We start from the raw sequence: 16,191 nt of genomic DNA on the forward strand, positions 1-16,191 counted from the left end.
CCAGCCGCACGGACCTCTCCGCCTTAGTCCACAGCACCATATCTGGCCATAGTGTGGTGCTGCAGATCACTCCTGGGAAATGGAGCTGCCTGCCCAAGTCCACCTCCATTATGCTGTATGCCGGCTTGCTCCCATTACTCGTCTCTTGCCTTCTCTTCCCTACCATTTCTGCCATTTTCCTCAACACCTGGTCATGCCGCCATCTGTACCTGCCCTGAGATAGCACGGTCTTGCATCTGATAGGGTGTGTTGTAGGGAAGCACTGATTGTCCCACAGAGGTCGCAGGCCTGCTCAGTGCCCAGACACTGTTGGAGGCTTTGGGGGGAGGGCAGCGTGTCACATGTTGCCCTGAGGAGGAAGCTGAGTCGAGCCTGTGGCAGGTTCCAGAAGTCTGCCCAGCTTACCACCCGACTCACGACCCCCTTCCACGTTGTCCAGCGTCCCTGCTGCCCTTGCGCCACTGCCTTGACCCTGTGCTCTTCCTCAGCCAATACACAGAAGCTGACATCTGACTGGACATAAAAAAAAGGAAAATACACATGCACGTACTGGATGCAGTGCAAGCAAGAGACATGGTACAAAATAATAGAAAAGTACACTCTAAGATAATAGACTGTTGTGAATTCATTAACACAATTTCAAAGAACAAATACTAGAATTTAAAGGAAAAATGCATTTTTTAGAATTCTGCCCATCATCCACAATCTTTATGTGACACATGAACACACACGTCTTTCTCTTTTCTGTGTTCTAAAGATATAAAAACAGCTAAGTATGCACATAATGGGACACACCTATTCCGCCTATAAAGCCTTCTGAAAAAAACTCCAAAAAGCGCCAACAACGCTCCATTTACATAATGTGACCTGATATTAACCAAGCAACAGCGACATTGTTCTTCTTATTATTAACATTGTTACACCAAAGAAGTACTTTACTGGTGTATTGACACCTTGCCACACCACACCGGCTAGCTATTAGCCGGCTGCCAGCTAGCAACTAGCTTCACCACACACTCGCCCGCAGCGCGTCAGTGCCGCACTCAAAGTGCCTAAGGCCACTACCAAAAGGCAACTCTTCATATTGGAGCTACCGCCACTGATGCTGTGTTTTTGTTTTTGAGTTTGGAAAAGGTAATGCTAGGTGTAGCCGTTTGTTTCTATGTTGCTATGTGAAATTAATGCGCTCAGGAAGGAAGTTCTGATAATGCTTAAAAGGACCAAAACACAGCAAAATACTGCTGTATTACATGTTATCATGAATGTGCCTGTTACTACATGGTCACAGCAAATATATAAAACCCTGCTGGAGGTGTTTTAATAGCGAGCTTTCTAGGCGGACAAGGTGTGTCCTATTAGGTGCATTAATTACCTGCCTCTTTTAGCTGTTTTTATGTCTCCACAACGCAAAGAAAAAAGAAAAATGTGGGTTCATATGTCACATAAGGATTGTGGATGATGGGCAAAGTTCTAAAAGAAGCATTGCTTTCGTTTAAGTTGTAAATGTAAGTCTGTGCTTCTGATAGTGTTTAGGCCAGTAGAGAAGGGTTTGCAGACCCACAGATATAATGGCAATTTAGTTCATTAGCACCTGTTGACTTCATTGTGTCTAAAACATGCTAGACAGATGGTAAACTATTTATAACCAAAAAGCAGCTTTTTGATTATAAAAAGGTCAAAGGACATTACACACCCACATGCAAACTCCACACAGAAATGCCCAACGGAGATTCAAACCCAGGTCTTCCCAATCTCCTGTCCATGTGGCCAACATGCTAACCACTACACACCCATGCACTACTGAAATATCACTTACATTTCAAAGTAATAAAAATGAAATATTTTATTGTCAATCAAAACAGGCAATGGTAGAATTTGCTCTGATTGGCAAAGATGACTGAGATTTTATCCTAACTAGAAAACAACAGATTAATTAATCTCTCATTTATCCAACGGGATAGTATGCACTCAGCCCATATGTGATGGTATCTAAATATCTAGCACAAACTGTTGTCAATATGTTCTACAGTATATAACCAGAAGCTCATCCATTAAAATGAAAGGTATACGTCACTGTTGTACAGAACAAAGATGCAACGCTATTTTTACAGCAGAAAAAGAACTACCTTAGAGACGGATAAAATAGCGGGCAAATGTGTTGAGCACTATGATCTACAGTTACAACTTTTTCACATTTGAGTCATAAGATGCTGGCAGACTGTTTTTCTCTAGGTGCATTCACAACAACCTTGCTGCCATGCTTCATTTTCAGGTCTCCATTGCATCACAAGAGTTTTTGACATTTGAACTGTGTTTTGTTTGGCTCTGTCCACTGGACTCATCCAGCAGTGAAAGGTCCAGCTCAGGCAAAGGGGCCCTCCAGAACTGAAAAGAGTTGTAAGTGCAATCCTCAGGATCAGTGTCTGCCTGAAAACAACACAGCAGAAGAAGAGAGTTACAAGACACACATACGTTCACTAAAAAAAGGAAATACTCAGACCAGTCATTCACAAACTGTTTTCAGCCAAGTACCCCCTGTGGAATATTGATTTCAGCCAGCCAACCCATAGCCAGAAAGAACATTTTTTTTTAGAAAAAAAAAAGATGTCAAACAGAGTGCTGTAGCATCACTATGTGATTTATTATTGTCCAAAACAGTGCTCAACTGTCGTGGTCTTTTTTGAAACACTTGGGGAAAAAATACATATAAAATAACTTAGATTGTAAACAAATAAATAATTAATTACGAAAAAAAAGCCTTGTGCACATTGCAGAATAATCACCTGATAGTGCCTTACTTTGGGATTAAAGTAAAGATGTGTTATTAAATGTAAAAACAAATTAATTAATAAACTTTTGTTTTTTTCTTGATTTCTGTCTCTCTCAGTTGCAATAAACATAAACTCTGTACTGTTCTTATCTTCAGAAGGGTGTAAATTTACTTAATTAGTTAGGGATCTAATATTTATTTAACCCACTGTATATAAAGCACATATTTTTAATCTGAAGTACCAACTGGAGAGCCTAAGTACCCGGGAGTGCGAGCCCCCCATTTCAGAACCAGTGATTTAAATCCGCTGGCGGTAGTCGCGTTACAAACCCTCAATGGGTAAAGGGTGACATCTAGCGGTATAGTTTTACAATTGCTCTTGCTCCAATGTCTGCTACGCAGATAGCATTCGACTTACTTTATCGCTGTCTTTAGCAATTGCAGTCTCTAAATCAACTGGCTCCTCTCGGCGTCGTTTCCTGGAACATGACGACGTGATGGAGAAACTTTCAAACGTCTGCGCATGTGACGCATTTTTGTTGAGAGAGTCAAGTTGTAAGGTCTTGTTGGGATACATTATTCGTTCTTCTTGCACATCTGGATTTTCTAAGCAACACAACCTTTTTCTGCAATGACCATCCGACGAAGCTGGTGTGCACGTTGGGCTCACATCCCGGTGAGGAGCTATGCTCTCAAACTGCAGGTCAACCCGGCAAAGAGATTTGAAGCTTCGCTTGGCCGGTAGTTTGGAAAATAAAGTGTCCTCGGCGTGTCTCTTCGCCATGAAATTACAGTTAGAATTGTACAAAACCACACTTACTTTCCGACAAATTCATTCGCAAAACATTAAGACCCCGGAAGTGAACTATTTGCGCGGAGTTATAAAATGGCCAATGGAAGCGTAGTACCAGAGCTTGACTCCGCCCATAAAGACATGCATTGCTCGCCTTTCCTGTGACAGACGGAAAGTGAATGCGTCTTTAAAATGCTGTCACCTTGCAATACGTACCGGAACCCAATCGATTCAGCTGGGTTCTACGCATGTGCAAAACGCGTCTACATCCGGTCAGCCTATTTTTCGGCAGTCACATGTTATGCATGTGTAATATACGTCCCCCCTCCGCTCACAAACACGTTGTTACGATAGATAGAAATGTGAGAAATAACAACATAATCAATCGTTTTTTCTTATATCATATCCATGGTGCAAGTGGACAGTTCATAATTTATTTTAGTTTTTTTTTTCGCCACTAAAAAAGTACATACAAACGCATTTGCTATGAAGATATGTTTGGATGGATTATATTTCCCCGTTTAGAAAAAAACTGAAAAATCTGAATTGAAATCTGATTAATCCATCATCGCACTCTACTTATGGTTGTTTACATTGAAATATAACTGCATTTTATGTGTTTTATTCTATTTATTTATGTATGCTACACTTAACAGGATATGACGTTAACGACTGCGCTACGTGCTTTGCGTAAGTTTTTACGTAGCTCAGTCTTGGTAGTTAAGACGAGAGAAACATCCCCATGCTAATGAAGTATTTTAACAAGAGTAATTTATAAAATAACTTCCCAACATATTACATAAATGAAGTATGCTTATTGACTATTTATGTTCATAATAATTAGTAACCACAGCACGTGCCGTCGCAGAACAGCTGTAGTAAAGCTTAGCCAAAGAAGAAAGTGATGTTGTCCTTACGCATGCGCGGGACCGATTGCGTTCCGGGTACGTATTGCAGTGACAAGCGCCTTTCCACCATAGACCTAGATAGCCATAGGTCAATGTCGCCTCCATATTGGATGTGTCACGGCTGCGCTGTAAATGAATACAAGTAAATGTACCTACTTTCATAAAGTGCCTTTCTACAAAGACATTTAAGTTAATTCCTCATTCCTCTCGTTTATTCATTCGATCTATGTCTTTGCCTTTCCACTAGGTACACGTAATAAGGCCGCTGTATTCTGGAATGGTATTCTGATCATTTGTTTTTGTTTTTATTGTTTGTTTGTAGTTTGTAATTGCAATATGCGTCATTATTCTGGGGACTTTGAGGGAACAAGGGTGCCACGTTCAATCAATAAGCTGAATTAATTCATTATAAACTAATATTTATGTACTAAATACAGTATACATAAACAAGACAAATATTTATTAACCAGCCCCCTCTTACATAATAAAAAAAATCCCTAAAATAATTAAAAATTAAAATTAGGGAAATTGTTCACGTGAGACATTTGATGTCAGCTGATTACACTTAATTGAATAACACTGCGAGGTCAACTTATTGTCTGCAAGCGTATAAAAAGTAAGCCACTACCTCTCAAATCAAGTTAAATATGAGCAGTAGCATGACACTGACGAACAGGTAGAGTACTAATAAATAAAATTGATATTCAATCAATCTGTACTGATTGTTTCTTATCAGAGTACAACTTTTACAATACACTTTGCAAGTAGTTTTAGGAGAACCTAAATCTTATATTTTAGAAATATAGAACACTTCAAGAAGATGATCATATTTAAAACATGGAGTTTTATTCAAGTATTTAAAAAAAAAACATGTTAAAACTGTTTATTCCTGAAAAGCTGCAACAAGCTTTGACTACATATGTGATGGTCCATGCAAATACAACACTATTGTTACACTTGCATCGGAATACAGCAAATATCTGCTTCCTGTCATTCAATCACACACATTCTTAAAGTAGCAATCATTCCTCGGTAGTGATGGCATTATAGAGGGACGTTTACCAAGGTTCATAAATGCCTATGCATGGCTCACCTCCATGGCCAACCACTTCAGCATTATGATAACGAATATTGTACAGTTCTCACAGTGAGCATATTATAACAGCTCCACTCATAGCAGATGAATCATTTTGTAGATTTGCCCAATAATTATTTTTAAGACAGGAGATAAATTCTACCATGTTGTTATAATTGGAAAATTGCTCTCTACTTAAGCAGATGTGCAAGTGCTCAAATCTGTTTTTTAACCACAGGGTAGCACACTTTTTTGCACAATTTGCACAATAAAAAAATTATGCATTAACACTTTGAATCATGTTCAGCTACTTAGTGCTTCTCCCTCCTAAGTTGGTTACATTTTTGGTGACTTATTACTCAAAAGAATAGAACAAAAAATTTGCTGTAATTGTTTTTTTTCCTTCAATGTCATTTTCTTGGCAATTCACCTTTTTCTCATTTGCATTAAAGTGTACAGTCCTTGGGAAATAAATTCCAGTCACGTACGACACCCTGAGCTGTCTTGTCGTGGTGATTTGGCAGTGGGAGGTGAACTGTGTTGCTGGTCAGCCTCTTGACAGTTAGAATACAGACCTCCAGGTTTCCGGGCCACAAAAAATACACAGTCATAAATGTATCTTAACATCGAACACTCGTTCTCTGTGTAGGTGGTATGTACAGACTCGTTCTCCACCTGCAGCACAACCAATATTTTACTATTTTAAAAGGCACAAAGTGAAGGGATGCATGTAAATTTATTGGTTCACCTCTATGTGGAAGCCAAACTGCACCATTGCTGCTCTGATGTCTTCGTAGCTGAGTTCAACCGAGAGCTCATTGGCCATGTTCTCAAAATGGTACAACAAAGGCCCTGAGGAAAAATTAAATATTATTGAGACACTCTCCCCGCCCGCAACCCTAGTGAAGACAAGCGGTATATAAAATGGATGGATGGACACTCCCCCCCAAAAAAATCACTCTTAAAAATATATATATATATTTTTTTTTAAATCGTATCCAACTATGACTTTGACTTGGTAAAATCTTGGCATTCACCGTTTTTTTAGGATACTCGTCTTGCAGTTCTTAAAGCATTACCATTGTGTTGTAAAGAGACAAATGACAAAAACACTAGATACAATATTTACTACATTTGTTAGCCTCAAACCTCTTAAAAAGTGACCACAAAACAAAAAAAACCCTACATAATAAATATGAAGGTATTCATATAGAGAAGTGTTTCCCAATCTTTATTGAGCGAAGGCTGGGGGTATCACGAGTCACCCAACTCACGAGACAAGACGATACACGAGATTGTGTCCAAAAAACAAGACGAGACTTTAACATTAATTTTAAGAAAAGTACAATGAAAAAATATGACTGGGCAAACAAACTTTTTTATTTAAACAAGTCACAAAACAATGCAGTTGTGTTTTTAAATGTTCATTGTCCTAGTGACTCTAAACGATATTATTGTCAACATTTTTTGAGACCAAATAAACCCCTGTTATAATTTTTACAAGCTCTGCTCTTTGGCTCTGATGCTGATCAGGGGTTCTGTTGCATTGTGGAGGGGTTTATGCAGCTTTCAGACCTGCATTGCACCGAAGTACAAAGATGGTCAGGGGTTCTGTTGCATTGTGCAGCTTTCAGACCTGCATTGCACGGAAGTACAAAGATGGAGCTCCACTCCAGCTCATCCGTGCGACAGTTACTTCACCTTTGTTGACCGCTTGTATTTAATTACCAAATAAATGCATGAAATAAGAAGCACTTCCTGTCTTTCACTTTTAATTCGCACCCCTACATGCTAAATATAGTGACATGTCGCTAAATTGTCAACACGGATCTCTTCTACGTATGAGGTGTGTTATGAATTTGGTGCTCAGCCAAATGTAACGAGTGTTAATTTGAACTGAGGAACTGATCTGAGGAATGTTAATTAACTTTGATCAAATGTAGATTTACTACAGCTTCTGTTTGGACATTATAACAGCGCAGCTGTTGAACTTTGATGAAAAAAAAACAGCCTGTCACTCATTGACGCTGACGCTGGGAACACCAAAGTAGGTTGGATTGCAAGGCTTAAAGTGTGAATAAAGCACTTAATGTTAAGTTACAATAATACCTCGTACACTGCCACTTCCATATTACTGTATTATCAATCATAATAGCGATGCCATAATTCACAGTCTGTTCTCGCAAGACAGCTTTTCTGACGAGAAATCTTGTCACGTTTTAATCTCGCCAAATGTTGTGACACCCGTAGCCAAGACACATATTTTACATAAAAAAAAACACGTGGCACACCACTAAACAGAAAAGTATACAGAGTTGATCCCCGCTTTTCGAGGTGCGGGCAGGTGCGAAACAGGGCGGGTTACATTGGTGCCGTGACCCAGATGGGAGTGAGGTTTAAGGGGGTGAGTGTAACTGATGCCCGCCTGTGAGGCTGTTCAAGCGTACATTGGTAAAACCTCACTCCCGCCGCCTCAAGAGCTAGTCGCGTGGTCAGCGCCCTCGCCTCCCATTACGAAGGTCTTGTGTTCGAGCCCCGGTGCGGGCAAGTGCGAAACAAGGCGGGTTACACACATACATGGTGGTGGAATTGCACTGCTGTTGATATGTACAGGTCAGAATAAAACTATAATAGAGTGACAGACTCTGTGTGACTCTGTGGGGAGCTATATTGTGCCACCGTCTGTCGTCACAACGGAGAGGCATGGCTTGCCATGATGCGTAATTACGCAAAAAAAATGTAACGCGTTATTTTTGACAGCCCTAATAGAGACATAAACATGTAGAATTTGTGGGCTTTTTTAATAGTAGTACATGTATACTGTTCATTTTACCTGTATAATCACTTATTTATTAATTTTTATTTATAAATTATTACCGACTTTACTGGTGAATGAGATGTGTTTGTGCGGAAAAGACATCCCATTTTCAGAGAAAAAAAAGTTAGAATAAATATTTTTTTGACCAAAATTCAGCAAATTTGACAGTGCTGTGAATGCTGAATAATGACAGTGCCGGGATCCACTGTACACTGAAATACTCCTTAGATTCTACCATTTCGTGGAAGAGCATTTAATTGTTCTGCCTGTCACAATACGTCACTGCCATAGACAGAAGAACAAATATACATTATTTGTACAAAACTATAAAAATAATTTTTTGACATATTAAGTAAAACTGGATCATCTCTAATGGCACACCTGATGATCTCTCACAGTGCACAAATGTGGCAGCACCGTGGTTGGGAATTACTACCATAGGAGGTGCGTACAATGGATTTGTTCCAATGTAAAAAAAAAACTGTTACAGACTCACCTAGATTGATCCACACTCCTCCAGGTTTAAGAATCTTCCAGATGGTCTCCACATACTGTATGACGTTATGGGCTGTGTCGATAAAGAAGCAGGTCGCCACACAGTCCCAAGAATCTAACACAGATATGCAATTTATGAAATTATGATTTGTGATGGGAAAATGTATAGTTTACATGTAGAACTTAGATAACACATGATCTTATTTTATGTATTACATTACTTTTTAATAGCTTTTTTGCATAGTTTGGATTCTTGTATCTGACCACATCCTGCATTCCATTTAACTTGACTCTAAGTGCCACACTCGGGGTGTCAGGAGACACCCAACCCAACTCATGAGAAGAGACGATGCACACGATTGGGCACACGAGAATGAGACGAGACGATATTTTAACATTTTTAACATGTCACAAAAAATGCAGGTGTGTTTTGAAATGTTTATTGTCCCACAAATTGAGGCTAAACAATATTATTGTCAACTTTTTTTAAAACCAAATAAATAATGTATCATAATAATGCAATAAGTCCCTTAATATGTTATCTTTCACTCTGTAAAGTTGTGGAATTGGTGTTTGTGACATGTATTTTCTCATTGGAAATTTGTACTGTTCGTCAAACCTTTGCATTTGCAGCATTTCTTGTGTCAGCATTAACAGTTCCAGTTTGTAGTTGAACAATGCCAGCTAATTGTTTTTGTCTTAGCTTACTTATCTTTGTCTATTTACGTCAGGGCTGTCCAGCTGTCGTATTTATAATTTCTTTTTTAAATATTTAAAATAAAAACTATTTATAATAAAAAACTAAGTTCTACATATATTCAGACAAAGACAAATCTTAGTGTTTTTATTCGTTATAAGTATCAACATTTTAGCTTTTTCTAGTTACATTATGTCTTTTTGCTCTATTTTTTCACTTTTGCTGGGTTTTAGTTTATTTTATTTCTGCAATGAGCAACGTTCCACAAATGGTCCCTGTGCCACCACACTTTGGACATCCATGTATTTTTCGCCAGGAAGAGGAGGTGTTGCCAGGGGATTGAGGAGCTAAGCTCTGCCTTCTAGACTCAGTAGCTGGTCAGGGGTTGGATTCTATTGTGGAGGTTTTTACAGCTTTCAGACCTGCACTGGACGGCGGTACGGAGGTGCAGCGGATACTTCACCTTTGTTAACCACTTGTATTTAATTACAGAATGAATGCACGATGCAAGAACCACTTCCTGTCTTTCACTTTTAACGTGCACTCCTTCTCACTAAATATAGCAACCATGTGGCCAAACTGTCAACGCGGATGTCTTCCACGTACAGTATGAGTTGTGTTATGAAGCGGAACCAGTGATAGACACTGCTTGTAAAGTTGGTGCTAACGTAACAAGCGTAAATAGAGGAAAAGGCTTCTTGAGACGTCATCTGTACTTCTGTGTAGAAGGTGTCGGACGTTTCGCTCCTCATCCGAAGAGCTTCGTCAGCAAACTAATAAGTGCTGGTAGCTTAGGCCTTAAATACAGTAAGAGTGGGCGGAATTGGTGTGCCAACACCCTCCTCCTATTGGTTCGTTACACTAAGCCTGGGCGGAGCAGTGGTATAATCCTATCCTGTTATTCACACCTACGATAAAAGGGAAGTGTCGCTCCCTGAATTGGGTATGAACGACTCTGATACTGGCTTGTTAGCATCTATTGTTCTGGCTCGGCCCTGCCTTCACCTCATTTGCAAGACTAAGAGCTGTGGGTTTTGGTCTCAGTAACCTGCTGAACACAGGGTCCAAATTAAACCTCAAACCACCATTCCGATTCAATGATGGGTTCTGTTGTTTGACAAAAATAGCTTCCTTTACTCCTCTTTCAAACCATCTGTTTTCTTTGGCCAAAATCTTTACCTCGCTGTCCTGAAAAGAGTGATTGGTAGCTTTCAGGTGTAGATGTACTGCTGATTGAGGACCACTAGCATTGTCCCTGCGATGTTGATAAAGCCTTTTTTGGAGCATTTGCTTAGTTTCCCCAATGTAGTGCTCTTTGCATTCCTCATCTTTACAGTGGATGGAATAGACCACATTGCTCTGTTTCTGGTTTGGAGCCTTGTCTTTAGGATGCACTAATTTTTGTCTCAGGGTATTTACTGGTTTGAAATAGGTAGGAATATTGTGTTGCCATAAGATCCTCTGGAGTTTTTCGGAGACCCCCGCTACATAAGGGACTACCACTCCTCTCCTTTTTGCTTCTGTGGGCTTTTGGGTTTCTTTCCCTACTCTCTTCTTTTGACATTTGTTAAAAGCCCACCGTGGGTACCCACAGGTTGAGAGCGCTCTCTGGACATGTTGTGTCTCCTTTTTGAGACCAAAACCCACAGCTCTTAGTCTTGCAAATGAGGTGAAGGCAGGGCCGAGCCAGAACAATAGATGCTAACAAGCCAGTATCAGAGTCGTTCATACCCAATTCAGGGAGCGACACTTCCCTTTTATCGTAGGTGAATAACAGGATAGGATTATACCACTGCTCCGCCCAGGCTTAGTGTAACGAACCAATAGGAGGAGGGTGTTGGCACACCAATTCCGCCCACTCTTACTGTATTTAAGGCCTAAGCTACCAGCACTTATTAGTTTGCTGACGAAGCTCTTCGGATGAGGAGCGAAACGTCCGACACCTTCTACACAGAAGTACAGATGACGTCTCAAGAAGCCTTTTCCTCGATGGACAACTCCTGTACGACTGAGAGCCTACACAGACGCAAGCGTAAATAGAACCGCTCTGTGATTAAGGGTGCAGACAAGTCTGAACATTTATGTGTTTTGGTCTGACAAATCTAAAGTAACTTTGATCAAATGTAGAATTACTACAGCTTCTGCTTCGACATTAAGGTGGAGGCAGCCTCTCAACAAAAAAGAGACACACGTCACAGAATTACGCTGACACTGATAACACCAAGGTAGGCTGGATTGCAAGGTGTGCATAAAGCACTTAATGTGCAGTTCCAGTAGTACCTAGTGCACTGCCACTTCCATATTACTGTATTCTCATTTCATACTAGCAATGCCATAGTTGACAGTCTGATTGGCTTCTGGCTGCCCTATTGTCACGCCACAGTTTTTCTCCAAACAAGAAACCTCATCACATTTTAATCCCGCAAGATCTTGTGACACCCCAACTTGACACCCAAGTACTATCTTTTAATGTGACCGCCGTCCCTAGACACAGTCATCAGTGGTGTTTGGCTTCTTTTAGGATGTAATTAATTTGCATGCAATGAAATATAAGGATTGGAGTCTGAAACCCACTCTTGGCCAGACACCTGTAGACCACCGTGCACTCTGTATGTTGTCTGACCCCTTCACAAAGGTATAATAAGATGCTCTTTATTTCAGGCATTCTCTTTCTTAGTTAGGGTAATTTTTTTTCCACAACAGGGTGTACTAAGTCAAATTTGTCAAATAAAAAGCTGATATAGTACGTGTGCAACTGTGTAATGAGACATCTGTTCAACTCAGCTTTTGTTTACTAACCTGCATCAGAGTACACTTCCAGAAAGTCACCTGCTACCATGGAGAAGTCTGAACTTTGTGGTAGGCCCTGAGGGTTGACATCAGGGAACCTGACTGGCCGTGTTTGATCTGACGACTTCTTATTGTTGCTAAGCTGGTGAATCCAGGGGTACAATGTCAGACAATTCACCTTTTCACACCTGTGTCAAACAGTCCAAAATAATGATGGTTACAGGGGAGTAATCAACAAATAAACTTATGTAGGATTTAGTCTGTTTATGATCTATCTACCTGTTGAGAACAAAGTTGGAAGAGAAAAGCATGAAGAAGCTCCATTCGTTGCCCTGGCATATATAACCCAGACGAGCAATTTCCCAGGCTAGCCGACCAAGACCAGCTCCCGGAACCAACACACTAACCTTGGACACATCACTGACATAATAAAACCCACATAGCAAATGGGAAACACTCACTAGTATAAAATACCACAATTATGACAAAGATACTGTAATAGCATATGCAGTATTAATATACATCATACACATTTCATCTGAATTTGTTGTTTTTTGGCAGTTCATGTGTGAGCATGTGTGCTTCCTACTATTGGTCACTTGGGAACAGTCTTTGGATCTCGCGGATGATGGGCTGATAGCATGAGTCCCGCTCAGCCTGACCCGCCTCACTCCAATCTCTGACAAACTGCTTTATGGTGGACTTCAGCTTGTCCATGTCAAATGTTGAGGAGGGCTGCACCTTTCTCTGATCCTCCTGAATAGGAAATAAAACCACACTTACACTGTATGCATCAGTGTGCAAAGCTGGAGCCTATCCCAACTCACTTAGGGTAAAACTAGTTCTCCAACTGCAAAGTTGACATGTATTGTACAGACACATAACCATTCAATGCTAAATGACTTACGTCCTTTTGTACAGTAGATAGAAGTCACAGTAACCAGAGGGAAGCCTGCCCCACACACGTACAAAGAGAACATATTTGCAATACAACCAACAAAAGCCTTACCCTCTCTCCATACTCAATGTTCTCAAACATGTGGATGCTGTGCTGCACTATGCCCTGCAGGACTTCATGGTTATGGTCTGCACACTGGCGAATGCGGGCCAGGTTGGACAGTACAGATGGCAGTAAGTCTTGGTGGTGTTGAGGTAGCCGAAGAAACTGACGCTCGGCTCGATTGACTTGTTCCTGGACATGGGATCTACAAGAAGGAGCAATAAGATTTACAGACTTTCAGTATATGTGTGTTTCTGTTTCTGTGTGTGTGTGTGTGTGTGTGTGTGTGTGTGTGTGTGTGTATCAAAATAGCCAGCTCTATTTTATGCTGTGATTACTTGTACTTTGGGATTATTTTAAAATCATAATATGAAATGAAAAATGCGAAAATCCCTACAATAAATAAAAAATCTAAAAATGTACAGTACAGCCTTTCATCCAAAAGTCTAACAAAACATTGTCGTCTTTAAACGTCTTTACAACCCTCTCATGTTAAACACTACTATAGAAATTCAGTTAAAAATGCTCTGACCACGAATGGAGCTATTAAACAGCAGATAAATTACAAAATAACATTTACAGCAAGCTACTGTAAATTAACAGAGATAAATGTACACTTCGTTTAAGAGTTTCACGTACAACGCTGTCAGTCGGCTACCAACGTTTGTATGAAAACGTATTTTATTAATATTTATTTGCACCTGTAAAATCTAAAAGAGTCGATTATCCTCCAAAAATGTTGCCTTTCTAGCCTGGATTCTTCCTCGGGAGTCAACGTTTTTCTTTCCTTGTGAAAATATTCTCCAGCCAGCAGTGCCTCCTCTGTTGTTTCCGCCATGTTTAAGCCGAACTCACCAGCAAGGACTCTAAATGGAAGGGTCTCTACACTCAGTACTTCCGTAGTACGCAATGCACGGGTTTGGCCGCCATGGTGGTAAGCAGAATCCAGAAACATTGCATTGTGCACAAGTAGGCTACTGGGCATACTTTGCAGCCATTAATTGCGCCAACAGAGGGTTAATAAGACCAGATATGTCGTTTTTCAGATTCCCCAACGACAAAGACAGGTATGTGTGATAAAAACGTGTGATTTATAACACTGGTGGTTGTAAATAATCAGAACAGTGGCCAAGACTCACAAAGTGTAGTCCCATACAATGTAGCTTAAATCTGCTTTGTTTTCCTGGGCGATTAATTGAATTCAAGACAAATGATGATGATGAAATGTATTACATTGCCATTGTGTAAATACTTTGATTTAATTATCCATATAATGTAAGTACTGTATTATTATTTTTGTTATTTTTATTGTTTTGTTGCCTGTTAAGCTTTGGCAGTGCTGTAATGAAGAACAAAAATGAAATAAGGAAGAAAAAAGTTTCTTTCATACAGCTGCTCAGGTTTTTATCATATTTGTGTAGTACAGTGTTCCCTCGCTACATCACGGTTCACCTTTTGCGGATTCGCTTTTTCACAGATTTTTTAAGTGCAATTTTGCACACTTTTTTTAATAGTGTATGAACGGGCATTGTGTTCTGTGTCCTTGTAGTGCAGGGGTCACCAACGTTTTTCCTTGTGAGAGCTACTTTTACAAAATGAAAATGGCCAAGAGCTACTCATTTTTGTAACATTTATTTTCAGAGCTTATTTTAAACCCAAACAAAGCAAATATGCTTGTTTTACCAGAACATTAACAAAATGCTGGTGTCCACAACTCACATTTTGTATTTCAGAATGCATTTCTTTCTTCTGTTCTTTCATTATTAACTGAAAACCTGAATGAAAAGCAGGCTTGCGGGCACCTCATGTGGTCGTGGGGGGCTACCTGCTGCCCGCAGGTACCATGTTGGTGACCCCTGTTGTAGTGTATTACAGTGATCTATATGTGCTCTGTTGCATGTGTCTGTTATTGTATTTACTACTGCAACCAGTAGAGGGTGTTGCATACTCATGTGAGAGTTGAAGATGTGTCCAGACTGTCCAGTTTGTCTCAGTAACTATAGAGCCACAACAGTCTGATTGGCTAAGGGAGAACCCACACATTGTGTTCTGCGTTCTGATTGGCTGTAGCCTGTTTCCTGTTGTATCATCGCTAGCTCGCCATCATCAGTCAAACAATGGCAGCTAACGCACTGACTTTTCCCCTTTATATGGCACCCCTGACCAATAGCACTCATCATAAATAAAGTGAAAAATGTGTAATTAATCCATGTGATCGGTATCGTCTGATTTCAGCCCTGGATGATCAGTATCGGAATTGGCAGCATAAAACCCTGATTGGAGCATCCCTAGTCTGAAACAGTTCAAATCTGTGTTGTCACCTCCTTTGAATAGTGGGATGACTGCACCAGATTTCCACTCCTTGGGGAACACAACAGTTTGCAGCGAAAGGTTGAATAGTCTGCAGATGGGAACTGCAATGTGGTGAGCTCCAGCTTTCAGAAAGAATGGTTGTAGCCCATCCAGGCCTGGAGATTTATGAGTGTCCAGACTGAGCAGCTCAGACAGTATGTACTGTACATCAGCAACTTGTACAGGCTGAAAGGAAGTGTCTCAAAGCAGGTGAATGAGCCGCAGATCCTAACGTAAATCCTGAGATAAAGTCAATTAATGTGCTATGACTCCTGTAGATTTTTCATACTGGGTGCTACAGTTTCAAAGCATATGAGACACAGCAGTTTGGCACCATGTTCTAGAAGAATGAACATATGTTGGTCCGTCATTTCACTTTTAAATGTTCGGTTTTCTCAATCAACTTCTTACTTTTGAGCCAGCCATGGTTCTATTCGAAGATTAGCAGGGCAGAAAATGGATGGATGGATGGTTCCCGGCAAGTAAACAAACA

The 16,191-nt window shown here is 40.2% G+C and overlaps 2 protein-coding genes across 2 annotated transcripts; both read right to left on the reverse strand.

Moving 5' to 3' along the window:
* Positions 1-1,817: 1,817 nt before the first annotated feature.
* On the reverse strand, positions 1,818-3,774 carry wu:fa19b12 (uncharacterized protein LOC560551 homolog). The gene is made up of 2 exons (XM_054774110.1): positions 3,189-3,774; positions 1,818-2,427 (listed from the first exon to the last, which is right to left on the reverse strand). Exons 1-2 carry the CDS (start codon positions 3,552-3,554, stop codon positions 2,269-2,271), a joined length of 525 nt encoding a protein of 174 aa, XP_054630085.1. The 5' UTR covers positions 3,555-3,774; the 3' UTR covers positions 1,818-2,268.
* Positions 3,775-5,295: 1,521 nt separating this feature from the next.
* On the reverse strand, positions 5,296-14,191 carry carnmt1 (carnosine N-methyltransferase 1). The gene is made up of 8 exons (XM_054774853.1): positions 14,048-14,191; positions 13,356-13,551; positions 12,936-13,102; positions 12,626-12,766; positions 12,356-12,534; positions 8,861-8,974; positions 6,295-6,398; positions 5,296-6,221 (listed from the first exon to the last, which is right to left on the reverse strand). The coding sequence occupies exons 1-8, from the start codon at positions 14,182-14,184 to the stop codon at positions 6,027-6,029; spliced, it is 1,233 nt and encodes a 410-aa protein (XP_054630828.1). The 5' UTR covers positions 14,185-14,191; the 3' UTR covers positions 5,296-6,026.
* Positions 14,192-16,191: the final 2,000 nt, after the last annotated feature.

This window comes from Dunckerocampus dactyliophorus, chromosome 4, assembly GCF_027744805.1.
Source record: "Dunckerocampus dactyliophorus isolate RoL2022-P2 chromosome 4, RoL_Ddac_1.1, whole genome shotgun sequence".
In the NCBI taxonomy this organism is placed as follows: domain Eukaryota; kingdom Metazoa; phylum Chordata; class Actinopteri; order Syngnathiformes; family Syngnathidae; genus Dunckerocampus; species Dunckerocampus dactyliophorus.